Consider the following 26,631-nt stretch of genomic DNA (forward strand, 5'->3'; position numbering starts at 1 on the left):
CGAGGGGCCGTGTCTCTGTGGGCCGTGTCTCTGTGGGCCGTGTCTCTGTGGGGCCGTGCCTCTGTGGGGCCGTGCCTCTGTGGGCCGTGGCTCTGTGGGGCCGTGTCTCTGTGGGGCCGTGGCTCTGTGGGCCGTGGCTCTGTGGGGCCGTGTCTCTGTGGGGCCGTGGCTCTGTGGGGCCGTGTCTCTGTGGGGCCGTGGCTCTGTGGGCCGTGGCTCTGTGGGGCCGTGTCTCTGTGGGGCCGTGTCTCTGTGGGCCGTGCCTCTGTGGGGCCGTGTCTCTGTGGGGCCGTGGCTCTGTGGGGCCGTGGCTCTGTGGAGCCGTGTCTCTGTGGGGCTGTCCACCCGAGGGGCCGTGCCTCTGTGGGGCTGTCCATCCGAGGGGCCGTGCCTCTGTGGGGCCGCGCACCCGCAGGACCGTGTAACGGGCAGCGGCGGGGCCGGGGGCGGCGCCTGCCCGGGCCGGCCCCGGAAGCCGCCGCCGCCGCTCCGCTGACGGACGGCGGGGCCGAGCGCGAAGATGGCGCTGCGGCCCGGGCCCGGCGCGGGGGGCGCCGGCGGGGCGGGCGGCGGAGCGGCCGGGGCCGCCAGGTCGGTGCCGACCGCGAGCGGCGGGCGTGGAGGCACAGCGGACAAAGAGCGGGGGCGGTGATGGGGAATTGAGGCACGCGGGGAGGGGCGGCATGGGGGGCGATGAGAGCGCTGGGGGCTCGGAGTCCAGGTGCGATTGGGGTCAGTCAGGGCCCAGGTGCGCTGCGCGAGGTTTCTGGCTGGGGCCTGGGGGTCCCAGGTTGGGTGCGTGGGCTCTCAGGTGTGCTGCATCCTGGGTGGGGTGTGGGGGTCGCAGGTGTGGTACGTGGGGCCTCAGGTGAGGTTCGTGGGGTCTTGGGTGGGGTCCCAGGTGGGGTTCGTGGGTTGTCAGGCGAGCTTTGTGGGGTTTGGGGTAGGATGGATGGGGCTCAGGTGTAGTACCGGTGATCGTGGATGGAACATCAGTGTTCCAGGCAGGATGTAGTGGGGTCCTGGGTGGAGTACGTGGGGTCCTGGGTGGAGTACATGGGGTCCCAGGTGTGTTGTTGGGAATGCAGCCACGGTAGCTCTGCGCTTTGCCAAGATTTATTCACGTTTTTGGGGTGAATCCCCAGCTCTTTTCCCCCCGTGTGTCCAGGCTTGGGCAGTTGTGTCCCACTTGCCGTCAGGCTCTGCAGGTGCAATCTCAGATGTTGGGGTGGGAAGGATTTGGGGATTCTGCCAGTGCTGCCGCTGTCGGCAGCATTAAATGTCCCTGTCAGGTCTGGCTGTGGCCTCCCTGGGACCCAGCTTCCCTGGGGACTTCCCTTTTCCCCTCCTTCTCACAAAGGGCACCTTGGCCACAGGGAGGACCGAGAAATCCTGTCGGGAGAAAAAAAAACAACACCAGTGTTAAAAGATATGTTGTGTTTCTGTAAAGCTTGGAAAACTGGATTTCACCACCTTTGAAGACTCTAGTAATGTTTTTTTTCAATGTACGCTCTCATCTGCTGTTTATCTCTTGTCCTACTTCCAGGGAGGCTGAGGAAATTTTGCATTTGACAATTAAGCCTCATTGAGTTGTCTTGGATATCCAAAGCCCACAGTTTTGTCAGTGTTACTGGGAGTGTTGTCACTGTTGTCAGTTTCAGAAATAAAGGTTCTGAAAAATAAAATTATTTACAAAGCACCATTGCCCATTGATAATATTTTGGTTTCTCTGAGGACAAAGTCTGGAGGTAGAGGGAAAGTTCTGTTCTGTGTCTGTGTGGGTTCTTTGCCTGATTTCACTTCAATTTTTGCACATTTCTGCCACTTAAAAATACTCTGATGGTCTGTTGCATCAATGGAGTTGTACTGCTTGAGAATTAAGGGGTTTAAAAATCCACTTGTAGATGGGAAAACGTTCTGTGTGGTTTGGAGCTGTTACAGCAAAGTTTCAGTTCAGAAAAGGTGTTGCTTCTCCCCACACTCCTGCATTTTGGCTGAAGCTCTTGCTTGGTTGGTCTGGGGCTTCTTGGTGTTTTTTTTTAAGCTCCATATTTAAAATACTCATGTAGTAGGAATCTACAGATTTCTAGTACTGCTTTAGGAGGTCTGTTGTAGGGTGATCACTTTGTTCCCTTCTCTTTACTGTGTTTGTGCAGCGTACCCAAGGCGGTCTCACACAGGTCCCCTCGCTGGCTCCCTCAGCCACAGAACCAGCTGCTTTCACTGATTGCTCTGGGCAATTCTGCATCTCCAAAAAAGCAGTTCAGTAATAAATTCCCATTGGTGGAATGGTTTGTGGCTGTGCCAGTGTGGCTGGTGCTGGCAGTTGCACACTGAATCCTGGAGTGAATACGGACGGGGCTGTGCTGCCAGAGCTTGCTTTTCTACTTTGGACTAGCTCATCTTGCAGTGCCCTCTAATCAGCTGGGAGTTTTTTGGTTGATTGTTTCTTTTTATTTTTTTCAGCAGAGACTTATAAATAAACCAGGAGCTGTGTAGAAAGGGATAAATATTTAATAGTTTGGCCTCTACTTGCTCCCAACAAGCAGTGGTACCTCCTGACGCTTGTTCAGTTTACATTGCATTTGCTGGTTTGGAGAATTCTTGTTGTTCAGGTTCAGAATTCTTGTTGTTCAGGTTCCCCAACCAGAAGGGAAGCAGGAAGCTTAGAACACTTCTACATGCTTAGGAGATCTTCAGAAATTACATTTAGTATTTCATCATTCTGACTAAAGTAAGTCTATTTGTTTTCATGTTGATACTGTATGCCAAGGAATGGATTTAAATGACTGAATAGAGTTAAACAGACCTTGGCTGTGGTGAGAACCAAGCCCTGCACATGTTTGGGGCTGAGCTGTTTGAGTCTGCAGAGTTCTTCAGAGGGAGAACCCCAGATGGTGGGGGTGGAGGATGGCAAGACTAGACCATTGGGAAGCACAGGTGTGTGATAGTTATGGAAGGCAAAATCAGCACACAATGCTCAGGGCTGAAGAAGAAGCTTCAAGATGATGAAGATCATGAATAAAGTGAAGAGCAAATGGGTCTTGGTGACCGTGTGACCTGCTGCCTGTACAGTGAGGAGGTGCAATTTGCTCCTGGATAAATGCATAATTTAAATTCCTTATTTTATCTTAGTGCTCATATTACACAGCTCTTTTATATTTATAAACCAGGTTGGCTTTCAGGACTTCCTGCAGCCATTTCTGATGGCATTTTCTCTTGTACTCTTCGGCAGTTTCTTTTACATCCACCCTTGGAATTGAACATTGAATATCTATAAGTGTGTTTCTCTTCCACAGCACTTTGATGTAATAACTGCCTGGGACACTGAGTGAGGTTCTTGTTTGGGAAATTGCTGCTGACGTGGGTTTCTGCAAGTTGCTTGCAGATGAGAATTTTAAACTAGGCCCTTTTTTACTGTTTGGCAGCTGTTTCAGAGTGAGGGCTAGCAATTTCCATTAGGATTTTAGTTGAAATTTTAATGGTTCTTCCTCTAGGTGCACTTGACCCTTGATATGTGAATGAATGTTTTCTCCAAGATGCTATTTTTGTTGTAATTAGACAACTGAGAAAATAGAAACTCTATTGTTTTGTGATACTTAGTGTTTCTAAAAGGGGAAGGGGAAAAGTAATGGAGTTTTGTGGATAGTTTATTTTTCTTCAGAAAAGCTGTTCCTAAGCAGCTGAGAAGTGTTCTCTGGTGGTCCTGCTGAGTCAGATACTTCCAAGAGGAGATGGTTATTCATTCCCTGCTTAGCCCACACAACAAACTGACCTGTTCCCAATCTGTGTGGGTGCTGAGAGTCTCTTGTGGGTGATGTGGATGAGTCAAAGCCGTGTCAGGGCTGCTGGGAGGATCAGATCTGCGTTTCCTGGCTCTGCAGCCTGTGCCGGCGCTGTGGGGTGCTTCAGGGGATCCCACTGAGGGATAACATTGCCTTGGATGAGCTTGGGTTCTGGGGGACCTGCAGGAGCAGCTGCAAGTGCTGACCAGAAGGTGGGAGGCTCCTGGTGGTGGTGCTGCCGTGGAAGTCGAGGTGGATTTTCCATTTGCCCTAAAGTGACAGAATTTCACATACTCTCGTTTTCCTCCTGCAGCTTCATGTTTCCTGTGGCAGGCGGTTTGGGCCCCCCTCAAGGTACGTATCGGCTTCGCATTTTGAGCACAAAGTTCTTGACTTTGCTCAGACAAATTAGACCTAAACCAGGTCTGCAGTGATGTTCAGAGGTGTGATTATTAATTGAACTCCATGGCTGGTTTTTGTCCTTTTGAATTCAGCTCTGTTCAAATGACTCTCACTCCTCTGCTGGGAAAACCTCCAGTGTGCTGTTGAAGCAGCGCCACCAGAATCTGGATTAAAGGTCCAGGAAAACTACATCTCCCTTTTTAACCTGAATTGGCCTTTTAGACTCTGGTGTTATTTTGAGTGTGGTATTTCACCTCTCTTTGCTTCATCTCCCAGCTGTGTATACCCATACTGTGTGGCTGTTGCAAGACCTGGTAAATATTTACAAAGCACATCAAGACCCCAGGACAAGAGTCACAACCTGTGTGGAAAGTATTAATACAATGGCAGAGCCTCAGCCTTAAATTGCCTTTGTTCTCATTCCTGATGCAGTGCTGTTTGTTTAATTAGGGGAAAATATGCAGAGAATTTACGGGGAAAATAGAGAGTTTTTTATTAAAATTGCAGGGACTGATTCATGGATTATTCCTGCCTGTGTCATGCCCTCCTGGAGTGTTTTTGCATAATTATCTCCATGGTGTGCTGGTAACAAGTGCATGTTAGCGTTTGTCTCCCAAGACAGCAAAATGTGAGGGAGGAAGATGCTGAAACATAACACTTGCTTTATTCAGTGAATTAATACATTCCAGCTTGATTTGTCCAATTTTGTGCATGTTTAGCTTTTACTGACAAGTATTGTTACCATTCTAACACATGTAGTGGGCTAATTAACCTAAAGTGTGCTAATTAACCTACAGACAAGTTACCCAGCCAGGTCAGAGTGTGAAGTTGCTTTGTGAAAAGTTGACTTTATTTCCCAAGATTTATTTTCAGAAGCTGCTGGTTTCAAGAGAAATAGGAATTACCAGCACCCGTCACTCTGGTTAATTAAATAGTTTTAATTGGAAATGACCCTTCCAAAAATCTTATGGGAAAAAACCCGCAGAGAATCTTTAGGATGGTGTGATAATTCATCAGGTTAGTTACTGAAAAGCCCTGTAATATTTTTCCCTGTAGAATGACCAGTGTCTAAACTAAGGAGATTTCTGTGGCTGCCTGCAGTGTAGCAAATGTTATTATTTTTATTTTTAAACAGTCCAGCTCAACTCAAGAGTTTTTTTACTTTCCTTTGCTGGTTTAGTAAACAAAACAAAAACCAAAAAAACAAAACAAAACAAAAAAAACCAACCAAACAAACAAAACCCCCCAAAACCAAAACAATTAAATGGGAGAGGCAGGGTTAGGGAAGGGAAAAAAAAAAGCTTTTAACATTAACTGGGCTCTTAGCTTGTTTAATGTTTCATTGCAGGGATGATTCCTATGCAACAGCAAGGGTTTCCAATGGTTCCTGTCATGCAGACCAACATGCCAGGGATGATGGGAATGAATTATGGCTCTCAGATGCCTCCTGGACCCATGGCCATGCAGGTGTGTGGCAATGAAATGTGGGCTGAAACTGCAGAGCCCCAGGCTGGTTTGGGTTGAAAGGGCCATTAAAGCTCATCCAGTTCCACCCCCTGCCATGGGCAGGGACACCTTTCACCCTCCCAGGCTGCTCCAACCTCCATCCAGCCTGGCCTTGGCCGCTTCCAGGGATGGGGAGTCCACAACCTCTGTGGGCACCCTGTGCTAGGGCCTCACCACCCTCACAGGGACGAATTTCTCTCTAATATCCAATCTAAGCCTGCCCTCCTTCAGGTTACAGCCTTTCCCTCTGTCCTATCATTTTTCTTTTTCCTCAAAGTAACTTTGTCTTTAGTGCTGCTGTTGCTAATTGAGGAATAAGAATGAAATATGAGCAGATCATATTATATTTTCTCTCTTTAAATCTGTTGTTTTCTATTTAGCGCCATATATGCTTATGTACAGTTTTGCACTTTGTTGAAATTCAATGTTTTGCATGACTTTCTAACCAAATTGCTGTGTCACAAATGGAATTTATTGTTTTGCCATCTCCTTACACTCCCTTCCCTCCCCCAGCTGCAATTTATTATGTTATTTTGGCAAAATTTATAGTAGGAAGATGTTTTTATGAGAGCTGGTCTAAAAATAATAAACAACTTTTGTTCTCTTCCTACGTGTTCTGAGACCAAATGCAAAATGAATGGCAAGAAAAATAATTATTTTCTGGCTCCTTCTATATTAGGCAGCTTTGCTGCTCTAGATGTCCCAGAATATATTCCTCAGCAAATGCTTCTGATATGGTTTATTCAGACAAGCTCCTCTTGGCTGTTGTCATATATTGTTGGTTCCCTGGATATGTCTGGGAAATGCCTAGACCACATTTTCCAGCATCTGTGGTTGGTAGGAGGGGGTATAAAAATATGAAATTCCTTAGAATAGGAACCAAAAATCCCAAAAAATCCTGTACTGAGCAGTGTGGGACGGCTGTAGCCTTGCTGCTCTTGGGGCAGGCTGGGTTTGAAGAGCTGGTTTTTGACAGTTTTCCCGAATTCTGTGAGGCTGAGCGCTTGTGGAGAGGAAGAGTGCCATCTACTGAGGGCACTGCTCCTCCAGCACTCCCTAACACCAGGCTCCGTTTATTGGCACTGCCAGTGCTTTGGCTTTTTCTGCAGGGAAAAAAAACACACTGGAGCTGAAACCCCCCCCCCGGAGCTGTGTGCTGTGTTTGCTTGCAGGGTGGCATGGCCCTCGGGCCGATGCCAGCAGCTGGAATGCCCTACATGGGCCAGGCCTCCTTCCTGGGAATGCGCCCGGCCGCCCCGCAGTACGGCCCCGACATGCAGAAGCAGTTTGCAGAGGAGCAGCAGTAAGTGGCACTCCTGACTCCTGGGGAGCCCTGCTGGGAGGGGGAGATGTGCTTTCTCTGCAGCAGCACTGTTTGGGGTGTAGAATATTGCTGGATGTTCCGTTGCCTCTGAACTTTGTGGTGCTTGTCCAGGTCTGAGAAGAAGCAGGAGTGTGTGCACCAAACCATCTGAATTTGAGACAGCAGAAATGGAGAAAGCAAACACAAACCTGATATGAAAAGTCTCACAAAAGATATTTTTTTATATATATAAATTTTTAAAATAATTTTCCTTCAGGAAGAGGTTTGAGCACCAGCAGAAGTTCTTGGAGGAAGAGAGGAAACGGCGGCAGTTCGAAGAGCAGAAACAAAAGTTGAGACTCCTGAGCAGTGTGAAACCCAAGGTATGGCCTGATAATGAGTGGGGTGTTTCTTTCTTCAGGTTTTCTTTTAATAGCTTTTAATGGGAGGGTCTCTTTCTACAAGCAAATCAGTGGGAATTGCATGAGATGCCAGATTATGGCTTGAAAAACCCCTGCAGGAGTCAGTCCTTTACACACCCTGCCAGCACTAGGCATTGCTAATTCTGGTACTGAAGAAGTGTGTGGGTATTGGGAGAAAACTGAGCTGTTGTCAATTTTTCAAAACGTTTTCTGTGCTGTTTCAGACAGGTGAAAAAAGCAGAGATGATGCTTTGGAAGCCATTAAAGGGAACTTAGATGGCTTTTCTAGAGATGCTAAAATGCACCCAACACCAGCAACACATGCAAAAAAGCCAGGTTTGTAATTTTCCTCATTTTCCAACTGAAAATAAAACTCCAACGTTTGAAATCCTCAGCAGGGGGGCTAATTCCAACAAGTATTTTTATTTGCTGGTACAAAATGAGTGGATTAACAGTTTTGTAAAATCAAATGTCATTCTGGGAGCTGTTTGCTTGGTCAGGATATGAGGGTGAAATATTAGATACCAGTTGTTATTAAAAGACTAGAAATCTTTAACAGAAAGCCTCATGTGCTGTGCTAAATGTGAAGCATCAAGGGAATTGACAAAACGTTTGTTCTTTTCTAGTCAAAGCATTAATTAATGTTTTGCAGAGTGCTTTTGAAGATGAGAAGTGGTATTTAAGTGCTAAGAATGATCAAAACCATGTATAAAGACATGAGTGCAGTGTCACAGCTGGCTGATGTGTCGTTGGGCATGGTCAAACCAAGCCTCTGTGTTCTCAGTAATTACACTGGCAACAATTGCCACTTAAGATTTCTTGTGGTCTGTAGCGTAGTTTCTTTAGTGTCTAGCCTGAAACAAAGCTTATCTAGGCCAAGCTTTTTCCTATATAAAATTTGTGTCTCTGCTGTGGATTCACTCCTTGGTAAGTTTGCACTTACAGGTGGTCTCTGACAACTTCCCTCTATCTGTAGATTTGCCTGTCCTTCACCAGTTCTGTTGAAATGAGTAACACTGAAAGGAATCAAGCAGAAAATTGTCTACATGAGCAGACATTTCTTTTGTACTTTATGATACATTGCTGAGTTTCTGTGGATAAAACATTCCTTTGAGGGAGAATGTCCTCTGACAGACTCCATTATGTCCAGTTTGAAATATTACCTCTGGATTTGTTTTGACCCTGTCTGCTTAAAACAGACAGAATACTTTCACAGTCAGCGTGAAGAACCAAGTTTCAGTGTTTACATCCTGAAAAGCTGGGAGAGATGTGTGGTTGGAAGGGGCTGCTCAGTTTTCCCTTGTGCTAGTGACACCCTTCACATGTCACCACGCAGACTCCACGCTGCTCCTCCTCGCCCCTTTTCTGTGTATTCCCAGCGTTTGCCACTTTTCCCACAGTCCCACCCGTGACCCTTATTCCTCATCACTTTGCCTTGTGTGTTCATTCCATTTGCAGATCATCCCACACCATCTCATTGTGCTGTGTCTGTTTCCCATTCTGCTTTTCTCCATGATGAAGAATTTAGTGACTTTATGCAAGGGCCCGTTGAAACCCCCAAACTGGTGCCTCAATCCACCTCTCAGCCTTTTCATCCTGCCACTGAGGCTGGGCAGCTGCTTTCAGAGAGGGCTGTGCTCCAACCTGTCCCTCCAGCCCAGGCTCCAGTGTTATCCACCCTGCATGGTACAGCTGGGCAGGTTCCTTATTTTCCTACCTCTGCATCTCCATCCAATACCCATAAAACAGGTAACTCTAAAGTATCTTCTTTTACATGTCACCCTCAGAGCTACACACAGTCTTTACATAATTTGTTGGGTTTTTTTTTTTTTTTCAGCCTGGCAGGAAAAAATAATTTAGACAATTAAGCAAAAACCTGCTGATCCATGGGAAAAGATGATTTTAGTCCCCTTCTTGCTTCCCTTAGAGCTGCCTGTAAAAGCAAGTCATGTGTGGATCCAAATAGTGCTAAATACACACACACCTGACCTTATGCGGCACTAAATCTGTGGGGTAGAAAAAAACACAGTTGAGATGGTGATATTTGAAATAATGATTATGCTGCTGTGGAGCACTTGTGTGCTTCCTCTCTTGGAGGCTGAAGGGATGTTGGTGAGATGAACATGAAGAGTTTTGGAGATGTAAGTAGATACTGGGCACTTCTGCTTGTGATGCCTGGATGATTACACAACAATAATTGTAATACAGGAAATAGTTTTGTGTCTTCCTCCTCTTACTTGTTTTTTGAGTGTTGAATTTGTTGTGTTTGTGGTAAGTAAAGGGCAGAACCAGGCTCTGAAAGAGAGGGTGGTGCTGTTGGTCTGAGCTGGGGCTGATAATCTCTAACTCATCAGTGGTACCAAAAGTACTTCTCCTTTGAAAAGGTGGAAGTGCAGCCTGGGCAGTTCATAACAAAGTATAAATAATCCCTCCTGCTGTTTATTCAGGCTCTTCCTTGGAGGAGAAAGCCTTAGCTCATGGCTCAGATGAATCTGAACAAGAGCAAACCAAACTTAAAACCTCCGAAGTTGGGCACAAAGCCTCGGCTGCAAGCCAAGCCCATCCCAGTCTCACCAACAGTGACTGGGATGTTGTAGGTGGACATGAAAGTGGTCCCACTGCTGCTGCAGAGGTGCACAAGGCTTCAGAACAAAACAGAGCAGTTGAAGAGTGTGGTGAGCAATCAAAACATTTGACAGAATTTCAATCTAATGAGATGCTGCTTGGTGCTAACGCTCTGTTCACTAATTCCAAGGCCAACCCTGCGTAATTTTGCTCTGAACACCTGCTTGAATATGTCAGTGCCTCCTGCTCCTTGCTCAAAGTGTAACTGCCATGATTTTGCTCTGAACTTTCTCCATGTGAGTTTTATTGTTGTAATCACTTTTAACACGTTTGTTTAATCAAGTTTGCTGATTTAATATATTCTGTCCTGTCTTGGGGAAAAAGAAGTTGTGCTGTCTGAAGATATTTTTAAAAAACTATCTAGGGGAACTTACCACTAAAGGTGGTCAGTGTCATGGTGGGTTTTAATCTTTTAACCTTGAGGGGATAAAATCTTGCCAGGTTTAAACTCTTGGCTAGTTAATACTTGTTTCTCAAGTATTTGCTGCTCATACACATTATGTGTAAAACTACCTGAGTTTTAGGGGTGAATATTCAAAAGATAGTCTCGAGGAAAACTTAAGGTTTTATTCCAGTTTGGATTTTGTTAAATCTGTTGACTGAATATAGAAGGGGGGTTAAAACTGAAGAATAACAAGGTCTGAGGAAGTGGCAAATTTATTTTACTTGGTTGGTGAAATTGAAGGAATTACTTATATTAGAATGTGCTTGGAGTTGTGGGATAATTAGAAATTAGACTGCAGTCAAGAAGGAATCCATGTGGAAGGACGAGGAGATGCAAGGGTAGTGGGAAAGACACTGAAATCCGAAATGATGCTGATTTTGGTCAGAGCTTCATTCAAGGTGAGCATAAAATCTGCTGAGGAAGACTGAGGGGAAGAGCCCACATAATGGAGAAGGAAATAACTGATTTTCAGGGAGTGAAGTGTGGCAGGTCATCTTACAAAAGCCTGTAGTAGTGGAGGTGGCTGTGGTGTCCCCTGGAGCTGCAGACTGGGAGCAGTGGATACAGGTTTGTGGATGTGGGATACGATCTTGCTGAGGTTCAGTCCCTGGGCTGTTTGTGGATTTCCCAGGGGAGGATGTTCTGGGGGAACATTGTGGGGTTTATGGTAGGTATGGATTGATTTATTCCACAAATAGCCAGCAGGGAGCTGATGGGAAGCTGAATTTGTTATGACACAGAACTGCTGTGAAACTTGAAGACAGTGAGACTTTAGGTTCTGTACATCTGCACGTTGAGGGAGGCACATGAGGAGCTCCTTATTTCATTTACATATATAACTATAATCTATTACTGCCACATCATTCTAGTTATTATTTCATATTCCTGCAGTATCTGTTTTTTCCTCTGAGCACAGTGATTCCAATCTGAAATCTTTGCCTGAAATGCTGAATGGTGCTGACCAGCTGTGGTGTAGCCTCTTCAGATCGTTGTACTCTGTATCCTAATACAACTGTTTTTCTTACTGAATGGAATACCTCTAGGAGTTGGAGTGTTCCCTCCCCAGGACCCCATCCAGCAAATTATGCCGCCCTGGATTTACAATGACAGCTTGGTCCCAGGTAAAGCAACCAGTGGGCATTTGGCCAGGTGGGCAGTGCAAAGTGTCAATGTACCTGTGCTTGCATGGCCACTTACTGATCAAAGCCTTATTTCCTCATCAAAAGAGTCCTGGATCTTTGATATGTTACATATTTATGGTGTCTTATCTGCATTTGAAGAAGCAGGGGTTTTGACATTTGAGCATGTTAACAAATTCCAGATTAAACATTTATGGCAGCAGCTTATCCCAGCAGAGGATGCCTTGCTGATAATGCTGCTTTCATGGGTATTCTTGTTTTTGGCATGTCTTGTAATTTGGCAGGCTCATTTCTGAAGGCTGTGTGTCTTCTATGTGTAAATAACACAGTGAATAGAAAATGAATTGCTGTAGTAAATATTGATTACATGCGGTTTGAGTACATAAGGCTCTTAGAACTATCTCTTCATCTGGGTTATTCTGCAATTTCATTAAAGAAAAGTAGTTTGAAATGCAGCACTAAGTGTATTTGATATAAAGTATTTCTCAGTTTGAGTTACACTTGTCTGTAAAGACCATCCAATAACACATTTAGATGAAACATGGTGCTACAATACAGTGCCAGAATGCTCTTGCTTTACCTTACATTGAGTGCTCCTGATTTGATACCATGTTGAGTTTGAGACAGCATAAAAAAGCAATAACATTTGAGAAGAGCAGTTGTCAGTGTCTAACGCTGCCTCCCTCACAACAGAGCTGTATAAGAAGATCTTAGAAACCACTCTGACTCCTGCTGGAATCGACACAGCCAAGCTCTACCCCATCCTGATGTCCTCGGGACTGCCCAGGGAGACCCTGGGGCAGATCTGGGCCTTGGCCAACCGCACCACACCTGGAAAGCTGACCAAGGAGGAGCTCTACTCCGTGCTGGCCATGATAGCAGTGACCCAGGTATGCTCTCACCTGGCAGCCCTGGGCTGCACACCTGCAAAACACTGCTTCTCGTGAAGTCCAGCACAGAAACTGCCCTTGTAACACCAGTGGGATTGCAATCTTAGCAATTTCATCACTTATATTTCAGTTACTCTCCTGTAAAACACTGCTTCTGGTGAAGTCCAGCACAGAAACTGCCCTTGTAACATCAGTGGGATTGCAATCTTAGCAATTTCATCACTTTCATTTCAGTTACTCTTCCTTTAGTGTCAACTGAAGTTCTTAGATATAGGTACACATCTCATCTATATGTATTTTTAATATCAAATGCAACAAGTGACAGGACAAGAATACATGGCCTCAAGCTGTGCCGGAAGAGTTTCAGCTGGAACATGAAGAAGAGTTTATTAATGGAAGAGGTTATTAAGCACTGGAAGGGGTTGCCCAGGGAGGTGGTGGAGGTGTCCAAGGAAGGACAGTGCTCTGGGCTGGGTGACAGGGTGGGTCAAAAGATGGACTCAATGGCCTTGAAGGCGTTTTCCTACCTCTGTGTTGAATATAATTCACTAACATGAACCTTGATGGCGTGTTTGGATGTGGGAGGTTTACTGGGAGCTTGACCAGTACCCCACTCCTTGTTGGCTTCAGCACAACGAGCTGCAGAGTGGACCTGAGCACACACTGCAGCCTTTGATCACCACTGCAGCTGTAACTAACTGTGTGCTTGTTGCCTCTGCAGAGAGGGATCCCTGCCGTGAGCCCTGACGTGCTGAACCAGTTTCCAGCCGCGCCCGTCCCCACCCTGTCCGGGTTCCCGGTGCCGCTGCCCGGCGGGGTGAGCCAGCCCCCGCTGCTGCCCGCGGCTGCCCCGGCCTCCGTGGGGCTGGGCATCGGGCCCTCGGTGATGGGCATGAGCATCCCCGGCCCTGCTCCTGCTCCAGCCCCTGCTCCTGCCCCGGCTCCAGCGGGAGGAGCTGCAGCACAGCCTGCAGGAGCCTTCCTGCCCTCCTACCAGCCTGGCCAGGTGAGCTCGCTCCCTGCCAAACCCCCTTCCCTGCAAGGGAAATGAGCCTGCCACTTCCAGCCTTAGATGCTGAGAACAGGTCTTAAGAATATGGCAAAACACCCCAGAGCTGAAATGCAGCATGTGATGTCTGAAAATGTGAAGTGCCACTAAGGGCGTACTTTTATTTTTTCAGTTCTTTCTGGAGGCATTAGAAGAGGTACAAAAGTGTTCTGTATTCCAAAGAGGATTTTAGTTGTAGTTAGGATTTTGTAACGTACATAAAATGGAATTTTAGGTTAAACTGCACAGTAGCTGTTAAAATGGAAGTTTCAGGAGCAGCAGAGAACACTGAAAACCTTCCGTTTACAGAGGTAAATAATGTGGGGATAAATTTTGCTGTTTGCAGACATGCTTCATCCTTCAGAAAATACTTTTTGTGGTGCTATTAATTTTAAATTATTCATTTATTTAGATTATTATTATTTGTCCTGTATTAAAAGATGACATGCCTATGATCAATAACTCATTTATTGTGAAATAATGAACTGTTGTTCATTCTTGCTCCCTGTAATCCTGTGTATGTTTGAGTAGGGTAAGGTGCAGGCAAAGTGGAAGTGCTGATAATGCTGGTGTTGAAAGGTTCTTTTCCTTCTTTTTTTCCCCCCTTAATCACACTTCTCCAAGCTGCTTTCTTGTATGACAATTTTAAGAGCCAGCAGCATAGCAATTAATGTCTTGTTTGTAATTCAGGTAGTAAAACCAGAAGATGATGACTTCCAGGAGTTTCAGGATGCCTCAAAGTCTGGCTCCCTGGATGACTCCTTCACTGATTTCCAGGGGGAGGCAGCCAAAGCAGCCAGCTCACAGCACCGGAGCAGGTACCAAGTCCTTGGTGTTTATCTCATTTCTCTGGTCAGTGCCTAAACTTTTGATATCTGACTATAAACCTCAGTTGAAACATCATTCAGACTCCATCAATCCTGGCTTTTCCTTTGGGAGACAAGATGTAATTCCTGATCCGGCAGGTTTTGTATAACAAAATAAACAAACACGTTTCCTCCCTTTGACAGTTTACAATCGACCTTTCAAGATTTACAAAGACTACAGAATTTCAGCCTTCTTTCCTCTTTATGCACCTCCCAGGTGTCTAATTGTAGACAGACACATTTTTTGGGTAGTAACTAGCTGTTCTTTGTGGCAAACAGAGTTCTGAATTCCATGTGATCCCTGATTACCAGGTGCTTCCTCAGCAGTGACATCAAATGGGGATGTTCAGCCCAGTTGTTCTCTTATGCTGAGGCAAATGGTTTCTGTGTAAGAAATATAATTTTCCTGATGGCACAGAAGTCCAGGATGCTTTGGTTTGGAAGGGACGTTAAAGATCATCAGTTCCACCCCCTACTCTGGGCCAGAGAAACCTTTCATGAGACCAAATTGCTTCAAACCCTGTGCAGCCTGGCCTTGGGCACTCCCAGGGTTGTCAGTCAGTGCCACATGGGTCTGAAGATGCCTTTTTAAGTGTATCTTGTGTTAGATGTCATTTTGCAGCTGAAGCTAATCTTCTGAAAAGTGAAAGTTTTGACAGAAAACTGTTGCACAATGGCGAAGTAGAGGAACATAAAGAAATGTTTCAAAAAATGGTGTTTCTTTTTCACTGCAGCAGTTCTCTTTATTCAGTTGTGGAAGCGTTCAGTTTTGAACAAAATGTTACAATGAGCTATAATCTAATTGCTTATGGAGCTTTATTTTAAAAAAAGCCATCTGTGGAGTACAGCTGATTAACCATTCCATTTGCCAAGATTGCATATCTAATAGCCTGCTTTGCAGGGATGGGAAATTTAATTATATTACCATAAGCTCTGTTTTTTTGCCGTTGCACTGTCTGCCTGCAAGCACCACAGACCAGCATCAGCACATGTGTGCAAGTGCTTGGCTTGTGTGTTGCTTGTAGGCTGCTGATAAGGAGATTTAAATGTCTCTGGAAAGATTCTTGCTCCAGGCTGAAGAATGCAATAGAAATTCATTCAGGTTTTCAATGTGAGTGACACAAACTGGAGGTAGAATGCATCATTCATATGTAAAGGATGTTGTTGTGTGGAGCTGCCAAGGTCTGATAACGGGGGCTTGTGTGGAGGGCAAGCAAAGCTCTCTCCTAAATCTTCCAGCGTTTGCTAACAAGTTGTTAGGTTGTTGTGGCAGTTTTACTGGATAAAATAGAGTGTGTTTATGCAAAAAGACTTGCTTGTGTACCTAATCCTTATTTTGCTGACTAGATACCTGCCTAAACTCCCTGATTGGCGCTGACAAAAATTCAGAATTACTATTTCCCTTCTTTTGAACAGTGACCCCACTTTATTATCTTAATTTTACAATATGTAATGAGATATAATCAGAGTTAGATAAGCTGAAAGTATGGAGCTGTTAAAATCTCCTGTAGTTTTAACTCTTTACTGTCTCTGGTTCTATCAGGAGGAATTTTCATAGGGATTAACTAAGCAGGATTGATTCCTGGGGTGTGTCTGGGTGTTTGTTCTCTCCTGGGTTATGAATTTGTTGGTATAAAGTTCTGGAGTGTTTTGTTCATGGTTTTGATAAAATTAAAATCAAGAATGGTGCAAATTGACTTTGAACTAATGAAATATGATTAGGTGAGATAAAGTGGGAATTTACCCAGCTGAGGTCACTTACATCAGGGGCTGGATTAAACACTCATTAAGGCATAAGCTTAGGTTTAGGAATGAAATTGTGTAGGCATAATAAGAGGTTCCTTTAAATAGAACCTGGAAATGCAGATTTCTTATGGATAAATTAAGGAACTTTGCTTTTATCTCTTTTGTTTTTAGTGTTCCTTCTTTACTAATGCCACTCCCAGGTACCAAGCCACTTTCACCAGCTGACAAATATGCTGTGTTTAAAGGAATGGCAGCTGAGAAGCCTTCTGAGAGTGCAGCTGCTTTTGGAGGTAAAAGGACAAATACATAACCATTATGAGCAATTTATTGTACAATTTCATATATCTTCTTTTTGGCATTGATAAGATATTCATATTTAAAAATCAGAGCAATTAATGTAACTTTTTCTGTGTGAATTCATAATTTTGCTGTATGAATTAGTAATTTCTCTGTGTAAATGTATTTCTTTTCTCCTCATCTCTAGATGGAGGGGACAAGTACAGTGCTTTCCGGGAATTAGAGCAACCAGCAGAAAGCAAATACTTGGGTAAGCACTGGGGCTTTATTGGGTTTTCATTATAATTTGTAGCATTTCTCTTTGAGCTGCAGAATTTCCATCTCTGCAATTCTAAAATAATGGTGGTGCTGCTTCTCTAAAAAAGTTGGTAGGAAGTATCTTGAAAAAAGAGGCCAATATCCTATTGGAACAATGTGCTGATGGTATTTCTGGAAGGTTGGCATCTCTTCTGGGTGCTCCTGAGTTTTATTTTAAAGTGATGATGTGGTTGGAATTTGTTTTAAGTAAGGAGTCATTCATTTATGAAACCCCTGTGGTGTTTTGCGAGCTTCTCATGCTTGGAACCTCTTCAGGATTAAATGCTTGCAGTACAATGAAATAACATTTGATCTCTTTCTGTACATGTTCTAAAATAGAGAAAGTTGCTGCATTTGCCTGCTGTCAAGGTCTGACCACTCTTAACCCTTTCACCAGCTTACATTTCTAATGGAAAAGTTTGCAATTCTTCAGTAAGTTTAGTTTGCTGTGCTGTTGCAGTTTTTGATCAATGAGTAGCAATTTCAGGAATATTTGTACTGTTGCTGAGCCAAATGAATTGGTTTGGAGGGGAGGGAGAATGGAATAAAAGGTCAGATGTAGTTGTGGTCCTTTACTGCCATTACTAAGAGTATTGTTTTAATTCTTGGTTAAACTGATTTAAAGTGTGACACTGGTAGCTTAATAATTAAATGCTAGTGGTGTTTTTCTAAAAGAGAAAAAAAATCTATTTTTTGGACACTTGTCTTAAAGTAAGCATCAATACTTTACAAAAATTATAAGTAGTCCAAGTATGTACATGCTGGTGAATGGGTTAAACAATGTTTTCATGTTCAAAAGAAAAAAGTTATAAAATTAGCACACCAAAATATTGAATGTAAATCCAGTGAAAACATTCTTACCTCATGTTGGTTTTGTCTCAGCCATCTGGAGATCCCCCCTGAAAAAGCTGCATTATTTCAGAGGGAGGAAGGGAGGAATTGCTTCCATAAAAAGCAAATACTGTATTGGCATAAGTGAAATTTAAAATTGCATTCATTGTTTGGCAAACATGAGGAAGGTGAGGTGGGGAGAAGAACTTGCATGGAAGCCTCATAATGCAGTATTGATCTCCTTTTGAATCCATTTGTCATGGTGTGTTTTGATATTAAGTCAGTGTAAAGGGAGTTTAATATGGCTTTGAGGCTATTTGAGAGAATTAAGTGTTTGCTGGAGTGAAAAGTAGAATCACTGCCCTTGACACCTGTGTGGCTGATGGGAGTGGAGTTTGCAGTTCCTTGTGCATCCCGAGGTCTTCCATTTAAGCAGTTTGCATAAAACCTTCTGACCCTGCATGAGACAATTTGCTTGCTTGCATGGTGTGAACGTGCTGTGTTTGTTGTGCAGGGTTTAATTGTTATTTTCTCCCTGTTTTCATTCTCAGGAGAGAACCTTGCAGAGTTCAAGCCCACAGGAGCCGACGATGGTTTCACAGATTTCAAAACCGCTGACAGCATCTCCCCGTTAGAGGCACCCTCAAAAGACAAAACCTTCCCTGCACCCTTCCCACCTCTGCCTGCTCAGCCAAAACAGCCAGCACAAGCCAAGACCCCTTTGAATCTGGCAGACTTGGAGCTCTTTTCCTCTCCTGGAGAAAACAAGCAGCCATCCTTCCCACCTGCATTTAACACCTCAAAACCAGGCTCCTTCCCCCCACCACCCCTTCCATCTGCCTCTACCCAGCCAGCACCCAGCAAAACTTCCAGTTTAGCTGATGACTTTGGAGAGTTCAGCCTTTTTGGGGAATTTTCTAACGGCGCATCAGCCAGTGGACAAGATGACTTTGCAGATTTTATGGCTTTCAACAACAGCGGGGGCTTTTCCGAGCAAAAACCTGACGACAAATACAACGCGCTCAAGCTGGAGGCCAGCCCTGGCGCTCAGGCTGGCTCCTCGGGCAGCACAGTGAAGGGTGGGCAGAGCTCTGCCACCACTGCTACGCCCACCAAGTATGACATCTTCAAGCAGCTGTCCCTGGAGGGCTCCGCAGCGGGCTTCGAGGAGGCCAAGGACAGCGCGCTCTCCTCGGTGAAGAGCGATGATGACTTCGCCGACTTCCACTCCAACAAGTTTTCTTCCAGCGGCGCCGAGAAGTCGCTGGTGGACAAAGTGGCAGCTTTCAAGCAGGCCAAAGAAGACTCTGCTTCGGTGAAATCCCTGGATCTGCCTTCCATCGGCGGCAGTAGCGTGGGCAAGGAGGACTCCGAAGATGCGCTGTCGGTTCAGTTTGACATGAAACTGGCTGATGTGGGAGGAGATCTTAAGCATGTCATGTCTGATAGCTCTTTGGATTTGCCAACAGTTAGTGGCCAGCATCCACCAGCAGCAGGTGAGGAACTGGTTAGATTGCTCTGGTAACGTAGGTGGTGCAGATTCCATGTTCTCTGTGCTCAATTACAGTATTATGCACTCGTCTTTCAGTAGTGGAAGACTCCTCAGTGTGTGTCCCCGCCAGCCACGGCCCCTCAGCAGGGCACCCTTTAGTTTTTGTCTTAGAAGACTATAAATATAACTAGCTGGAACAGCTTGAACTCCAGGCCAGTTTATTTTTGAGATTTAACATCATCATACTGGTACCTGTTTGCTATTGGCGCTTAAGGGACTCGAGTGGAAAATATTCCAGTGCAAACAGTGTCATCCCATTTATATCAGCAAGATGATGGCAGAATCTCACTTTAATCTCTTGTTTTCCACAAAGCATTTGGCTTGGGGACTTCCCCAAGGGTCACTAATTGGGGCTGTTAATGAGAAGCTGACTAATCACCAACACCAGTGTATTCCCCTTACAGTGGGGCTTCGGGTAGGCAGGATTTTGCAGGACTGCAGTAGTAGAGTATTTCCCACACGTTTCAGTGTTAAATCCCTCGTGGAAATCATTGTGCCAAGGCGCTGCAAGTGCTGGTCTCATGACTGGGAGCTCTTGGACCTAAATTTAAAACATGGAACTTTCACTTTATCCTTATCAGGTTTCCACCTTCTTTAATTTTCCTTTACGACAACATTCCTGAGGGAGTGAACTGACCATCTCTGACCTGATTACGTATCATAAAACAAATTTCCCAAGTGTCCTGCTTTTTCTTTTCATATATACAGAGGAGATAAGCTGTAGTTAAATGTTCTGTGGCCTTCAACAACATGGGAACCATTACGGTGTTCTAGGACAAGTTTTATGCAGTCAAAGGCTTTTCTGAACAGGGGGAACATACAAACTGTAAACGTAAAAGCTCTTGCTGCAAGAATTGGTTATTTCCACATGAAGTATTTCTTCCATTTTTTGCAGATATGGGTAGAGAAAAAATATACAGTACTGTAATTTTGCATTATATGATATTTTTAAGTAGGGGAGAGAATTAAGTCGGCAACTTCGATGTGGAAGATACTCTCTGACAGGGTACAAAATATCAGGAATAATTTATTAGCAAAGACATTTAATTTTCATATTACTGCTTGGGGAAACTCCCAAGTTGAGTGAGCTGTCAAAACGTAGCACCAACAGTGTATTCTTGAATGTTTACTTTGGGTTTGAAAGCACTTTTTCCTAATATTTTTCTAGCCTCTTTTGGTGGTAGTTTGACTTCTGTAGCTCTTTACAGGACGTGTGATTTTGCCACAGCAATCCCTGATGAATAATTGCTGATTGTGGCAGGAAAGCCTCTTTTTTTCAGTTTGTTTAAAGGGGTTAGCCCTTCATGTGCTTGTTGCTAAACTTTTGAACTCTGAAGTATTAATTAGAAGCTATTTTTATTAAACTTAAACAAGTCTGTATTCTCCTATGGTGCCAAGTTAGCTGTTATTCCTAAAGGGAGAGTTTTGCTCCATTTAACTCTTTGGATTTGGTGGCAGGACGTGCTCTGGACACTCTGCTACAAACACTCCTGTGCTCACGTGTTCCTTTCTGTGTGTTTGATGCATTTCAAGCTATGAACTGCTGATGGTCAAGTCCTTTTTTTTTTTTTCTTTTTTCCAGTTTACATGAAGTTTAAAAGCAGATTTTTTTTTTCTTTTTTCCTCATCCTTCCCTTCGATCTGTAAATCTAGTGTCAGAAAGGGACAGTATCCCTTTGTCACCTCCCTGCTGGGAGATGGGAGATTGTCCTGGGGAGCTGCAGGGGTGCAAGCCCTGTGTCCCATCTCCAGGGGAGCAGCAGCAGGACAGAGGTGCTGGGAGATGCTTTGGCTTTGTGACGTGCCCACACAGAGCTGTTTCTTCCTTGGCTGTGAGCTTTGACATTTGTAGCTTCCAGGTATGGGCAGGTAGGTGCTTGTGCTGGGAATTAGGGAGAAATCCTTGGCTTGCTTCCCAAGCCAGGGCCCTGTGGTCTCCTGAGGGGTGAAGGTTTCCAAATTTTCTCTCTCCAAAGGGGATCCAGTCTCTTTAAACTCTTAACTCTCTGTGTGGAAGGCAGATGTTACTAATGTTGCCTGATTTCTCCTGCATTTACTCCGTATAACCCTTTGAGCACTGGCTGCATGCTGTTAGTTTGGACCAGGCTGCTTCTTTTACACCAAATTTACGTTTCACTCCGAGCTGAGAGCATTAGAATGGGCACCTGCTCCTGTTGGGTGAACCTCATTTGTTCTTCCTGCCAAAGGTTGCAGCCAGAGGAGCCCTGCCCCAGGCACCCTCAAAGGGTTATCTGCTGCACTGACACACCTGTAAAGTACCTTTTCCTTTGGCATTACTGGAGATTCTCTGTATATTTTAATCAACTTCAGGTTTTTTTGCTGCTTTTTCTAATGTCTGATTTCAACTAAACATTTCCTGTGTGAATGTGCCTTTTCAGATCTGCTTTGATATCTCTTTTCTGCAAGTATTGACCTGCATGCTTTACTCTGATACCGCCCTTCCGAGCTCCTCTGTATCCCTATCTTTTGTGATCTGTAAGTCCTGCTGTGTTAATAAATATTATCTTGGCATATTTTGAAAACGTGGGGGTGTGTGTGATTTGTTGCAAACTAGCAATGGATCTCTTCTTCCTCAAAAATAGAGTTTAAGGCTCTAGTATCCCCTTAAGCTGGTGGGTGCCTTTCTCTTGCAGAGCAGGGTGTGGGTGAGCTTCTTTCTCCTCTTCCAGTGCTTTGACCTCACTCCCTGTGACCTCCTGAATCTTTATATATCAACCTAAATAATATTTTTTCCAGAGATCTGTGTTGGAGAAGGGATGGAGTGGAGGAAATGTGTGGTGGCAGGGTTGTTTCTGTGAGTTGGCACTGAAAAACTGTGTTACTGTCTAGACTTTTATGAGTAGAAGCTCACTTAATAATATTCTGATATTTATTTAGCTAATCCAGTGTGAGTTAACCAGAACCCCAAAGTGAATTTTCCATTTGGGAAGTTCTACCTTTTAAATATTGAAACTTTTAAACATGAATGACAGCTGCAAATTTTTGGCACGCAATTATGTCACTTCAAATTCCTCCAGCTCCTGAGCCACTGACAGTTTGGGATTAGCATCAAATTAGCAGACAAGGAAAAAAGCTAAAAATAATTGAGATGTGGAATAGTTAAAATGTTGTGGGGTTTTGGAGTTGCCACAAGAGCAGGAAGCAGAATGTGGCTTTTCTTCATTACACCAAGCTGCAGAGGCTTTAAAAGGGAAAAAAAGAAAAAGGGAGAAAAACATAACACCCCTCCTTGGTTCTGCAGATCAGTAGGTCATGCCCAGCCCTAAAGGTTTTTAAACCAAATAGATAAAAATATAGATAAAGCTGAGACCTATCTCTGCAGGGCTGGTGCAGCTTGTGTTTGTTCAGCCCGTCATTCCTGGAGGAGGCAGAGGAACGTTCATGGCTGTATTTATTACGTTTTTGTCCAGACGTGACAGTCAGTTTGCCTCCCTTGCCCTCATTTGGGTTAATTCTACACACAGAAGAGCTTATCCACCCTGGTTTATCCCGGGAGGGCTCTGACAGGGAGGGTGTGGATGTGTTTGCTGTGGCCTTCCCAAGGGCCTCTGTGGGACTGAGCTCCCAGTGGCAGCTCGGGGGTTTTATTCTGCTGTGAAACGTTGCTTAGCATGACCATTCCAAAATAATTAGCAAATCCTGTAATTCCACAAGGTTTTGAGCCTCTTCTCTCCTATTTCCTTACAGTCAGCATTCTTGATGGTTTCACCTTAGCTACAGCCATTCTTTAGAGAAAGCAAATGGCAGTAATTCCTTTATTGTTAACTGTTCCAAGCTGAGAAACGGGCTTGGGATTTCTGTGGCTGCTGACAGGCAAGGCACTGCTGGCAGCAGTGCGTGAGGCTGTGTGTTCTGCAGGCTCCTCTCCCTTGTGAGGCAGCAGGGAGCAGCTGCTGCTGTCCCCGGGGCTGCTCAGGCTGCAGGGATGTTCCCAGGGTAACAGCACTCACTGATGCTGCTCTGCTGGGAGCAGAGCTGCACAGCCACCACCTGTGTCACCCTAACAGCCACAACGTGACACCGCAGCTAGCTTCATTCATCAGACCTTAATACCCACTGAAATACAAAACCCTGAAAGTCTCCTATGCTGGCTGAAAGCCCTAAATTTATTCCAATGTCCCTGAGTTGTCTTTCTCAGTTTTCTTCAGGTAGTCACTAATGCTGTCAAGGGTTTTCCTTAAATGATTAAACTGTTGACATTGAAGGCTCCAGCCTGCAATTTGCCTCCAGCCATAACTTAATCCTTGGTAGTTGAAATAAATTATTATAGTTGGCTCAAATCAGGGGTGACAAGTTTTTCTGTAGATGAGATAAGACTGGGAAACAGTATTTTTAGCTGTATTTCATCCTGCTGTATGTCCCTTGCAGCCAGTGCTTTCCCTTGGCTGGCTCCTGCAGGTGCACCTGGTCCCAGGTGATGATCAGACACCTTGGACTTTGGGTTCCACATTCTTACTTTTCATACTTCTCACTACATTGTTTTAGGACTGCTTGAGCTATTAACACTGACTCTGAATGCAGTGTTTTTCCAGTAATATAATATTCCTAGAAAAAGGTTTATTCAGTGGAATGATCCTTCTGGAATTACCCAAAAAAAAAAAAAAATCAGGTGTACAGAATTGAACCATTACATTTCATCTGAGCCTTTGCACCTCTTCAGAGGTTTTTGTGTCTGCCTGAATTCACACACAGAGAATCTTGACTCTTGGTTTGTGAATAATTAAACTATTGTTCTGCCTCTCCTGCCCTATTGATTGCAGGTCAGTTCAGGATTCCCCCTGGAGCCTGCTGCTGTGCCTGAGGCAGGAGTGGATCAGCAGTGCCCTGACCTGGGCCTCAAGGATGTGTTTGCAGCTCAAAATCTTAGCAGTTACCAAAGGAGTGGTTCCCGACAGGATGTGAGTGTGCAGGTCCTGGGGTGGGATCACTCCTCCTCCCTCTCCCTCCCGGGGGCACCGCTCAGATCTTTGCTGCCGTTTGGAGCCAGCACAGAATGAAGGGAAGCAGAGGTTGCCTGGTAGCTGGTGGTATTTGCAGGATCCCAGGATTAATTACAGCTGGCTCACGTGTTGGAGGTGATTCTGCCTCTCTTTCATGCAAAGCTTTCATTTCCCTTCTTTAAACAAAAACTTGAGAGCACAGGGTGTGGTGTGTGGTGATAAATCACCGACCCCTTTCACTCAGAGCCTTTTTTCTGTGCCAGGAGCAGGTGCTTTCATCCCTTTCTGTTTACCCCTGCACATCCACAGTTCCAGAGGAGATGGAGACCCGTGTGCAGGGGCTCAGCTCCGGGTTTGGGATGCTGCCCAGGACAAAGCAGCTGCAGGAGGGTCCTGGGGAGGGGCTGGTGCCACTGGTTGTGCCTCGCTGGCCCATGGCAGTGGCCACTGAGCTGTGCCCTGTGTTGCTTTGGTTTTTCATTAGCCATGTATGTGGGTCATGCCTGGGAAGCAGCCTGGAGCCTGGCCTGCTCTCCCCCTGCAGTGAGTGAATAAACCAAGGCAGAAATGGTTGGTTAGAATGGTTTCATCCTCGGGCTGGTGGCTGGAGTGCAGGAGGAGGACAGCTGGGAATTCAGCTTGTTCCCACCCTGCTCTGTCAGAGCCCAGCCCGTTCATCCCTTGGTGTTCAGCACCACGTCTCAGCCCCGGGGAGGCTCAGGGAAAACTTCCTGTGCTCTGGCTTTGCTGTTCCTGCAGCTGCTGGACCCCGGGCAATCCGAACTGGCAATTGTTCCTGCTGGAGAACAGATGCCAAAAGCAGGGTAGGAGGGCTGGTTTGCAGGGGAGGGGGGCTCATGCCTGAGTGCAAACTGCCCAGCCCTGGCTCCTGTGCCTTCACTGGGTCAGTGTCAGTCTGGGAAAAGATCAGTGGGGTGGGAGCAGCCAGAGCCCCTGGGCACTGCAGGCTGTGAGCTCACACCTGCCCCTGGCAGGGAGAAGAACCTATTGGGCCATGTAATCACCAGGTGGGTATAAATGTTTGGAGCTTTCTGCAAAATAATTGGATTTTCTCTAGACTTGGCTTTTACAAACTACTTATTCAGTTAAAACATGATCTCTGCAATATCCCTGTCAGTGCTGGCACCTGGAAGTTTGACGAGTCGGCCGTGCAGCACTGCAGGAGCCCTGATAAGCTCAAACAGGATTTCTAGGCTTTTTTAGATCCTTGCAGCACATTTTTACATGTTATTTGTATCAAAGCATGAATATAAAATTAAAGTGTATTAATACTTTATCAGAGAAATGGAAAAGTCAGCCCAGTCTTCTGTGTGGTTGGATTTGATAAGATGAAATAACGCATTAAAGGTGTTCGAGTTGTAAAATTTATATTTTGATTGTAGATTCTGCAGCCAGAAAACTCAACTGGTGATCTGTGCAGACTGGACTGGCCAGAAAATCTTTTTTTTTTTTAGTGTTTCTTCACTACCATAGTGGTACAGTGACTTTCAGCTTAAAATGTAAGACAGCATTCATAGGTCAAGGTTTGCATTCATTGAACAGAGAAATATTTGTATGAAATGCTCAGGTATTTTCCAGATTATTTTTGTGCAAACTCCAGCCCAATCCTCAGCGAGACAACAATTCACTGTGTCTGTCCTTGCAGCTCCTCCAGGCTCTCAGCACGTGGTTCTTGGGCGGCGTGGAGAGTTTAAGGTTTGAGCTTCAGCTCCTAATTGTGGGGCTTTGTTTCAGATGTGGATGACTTAAAGGCTGGCCCGTTTGGAAGCTGCCACAGTGGCTCTGCGCTCAGCAGCCTGGTGAGCTACGACTGCTCCGGCTCCGAGCGGGACGAAGGCCAGCAGGGCAGGAGGCTCTGCTTCAGCCAGCCCTCCAGCGGCTCCTCCGCGGCCACCTCTGTCCTCCAGAAGAAGGAGACCTTCTTTGGCAGCTCAGAAAACATCACCATGACAACAGTTTCCAAAGTGACAACCTTCTCCAGCGAGGATGCTCTGCAGGATGGTTCCTTCGCAGCCTTTGCCACCTTTAAGGACTCGGGGTCGCTCTCCGGCGGTGCCGGCGACGACGTCGTCGGGGACTTTGGGGATTTTGCCAGGATTCCCTCGGAAGCTCAGGATGCAGCAGCAGCTGATGCAGCCCTGGGCGCCGATTTCCTCGCTGGGGTCTCCTCTGAGCTGCGGAGAGAGGCCGCAGATGACTTTGGAGAGTTCCAGAGTGAAAAACCAAAAATCAGCAAGTTCGATTTCTTGGTGGCAACGTCCCAAGGCAAGGTGAAATCCAGTGAGGAGATGATCAAGAGTGAGCTGGCCACCTTTGACCTGTCTGTGCAAGGTAAGCCTGCCCACGGTGGAGGAACCTCATGATGCATGTGCTCATCAAAGGCTGATTTTCCTAATTGAATTATAAGTTAGCTAATGGGGATTGTTCCAAAGGCTGCTGGAAATGACCTGAATCTTCTCATTGATTCCTGTGGCATTTGGAGCAGGCCTTTTTCT

General features: G+C 45.3%; 1 protein-coding gene across 9 annotated transcripts in view; it reads left to right on the forward strand.

The window, feature by feature from the left end:
- Positions 1-473: 473 nt before the first annotated feature.
- Positions 474-26,631, forward strand: part of SYNRG (synergin gamma) — a 36,204-nt gene continuing 10,046 nt past the window's right edge. For 2 of the 9 annotated variants that reach the window (XM_085557195.1, XM_085557196.1), the window contains exons 1-17: positions 474-591; positions 4,099-4,139; positions 5,536-5,654; positions 6,866-6,996; positions 7,274-7,379; positions 7,643-7,754; positions 8,877-9,167; positions 9,866-10,093; positions 11,532-11,609; positions 12,321-12,517; positions 13,239-13,523; positions 14,256-14,383; positions 16,349-16,467; positions 16,662-16,724; positions 18,154-19,098; positions 20,808-21,023; positions 25,871-26,467. In XM_085557195.1, the coding sequence (XP_085413321.1) occupies positions 521-591; positions 4,099-4,139; positions 5,536-5,654; positions 6,866-6,996; positions 7,274-7,379; positions 7,643-7,754; positions 8,877-9,167; positions 9,866-10,093; positions 11,532-11,609; positions 12,321-12,517; positions 13,239-13,523; positions 14,256-14,383; positions 16,349-16,467; positions 16,662-16,724; positions 18,154-19,098; positions 20,808-21,023; positions 25,871-26,467 (3,727 nt within the window). In that variant the 5' untranslated portion in view covers positions 474-520. The remainder of the gene's footprint in view (positions 592-4,098; positions 4,140-5,535; positions 5,655-6,865; positions 6,997-7,273; positions 7,380-7,642; positions 7,755-8,876; positions 9,168-9,865; positions 10,094-11,531; positions 11,610-12,320; positions 12,518-13,238; positions 13,524-14,255; positions 14,384-16,348; positions 16,468-16,661; positions 16,725-18,153; positions 19,099-20,807; positions 21,024-25,870; positions 26,468-26,631) is intronic. The other 7 variants (XM_085557197.1, XM_085557198.1, XM_085557202.1 and 4 more) reach the window with 5 other exon arrangements.

Source organism: Lonchura striata, chromosome 19, assembly GCF_050655825.1.
Source record: "Lonchura striata isolate lonStrDom1 chromosome 19, ASM5065582v1, whole genome shotgun sequence".
NCBI classification, from domain to species: Eukaryota; Metazoa; Chordata; class Aves; order Passeriformes; family Estrildidae; genus Lonchura; species Lonchura striata.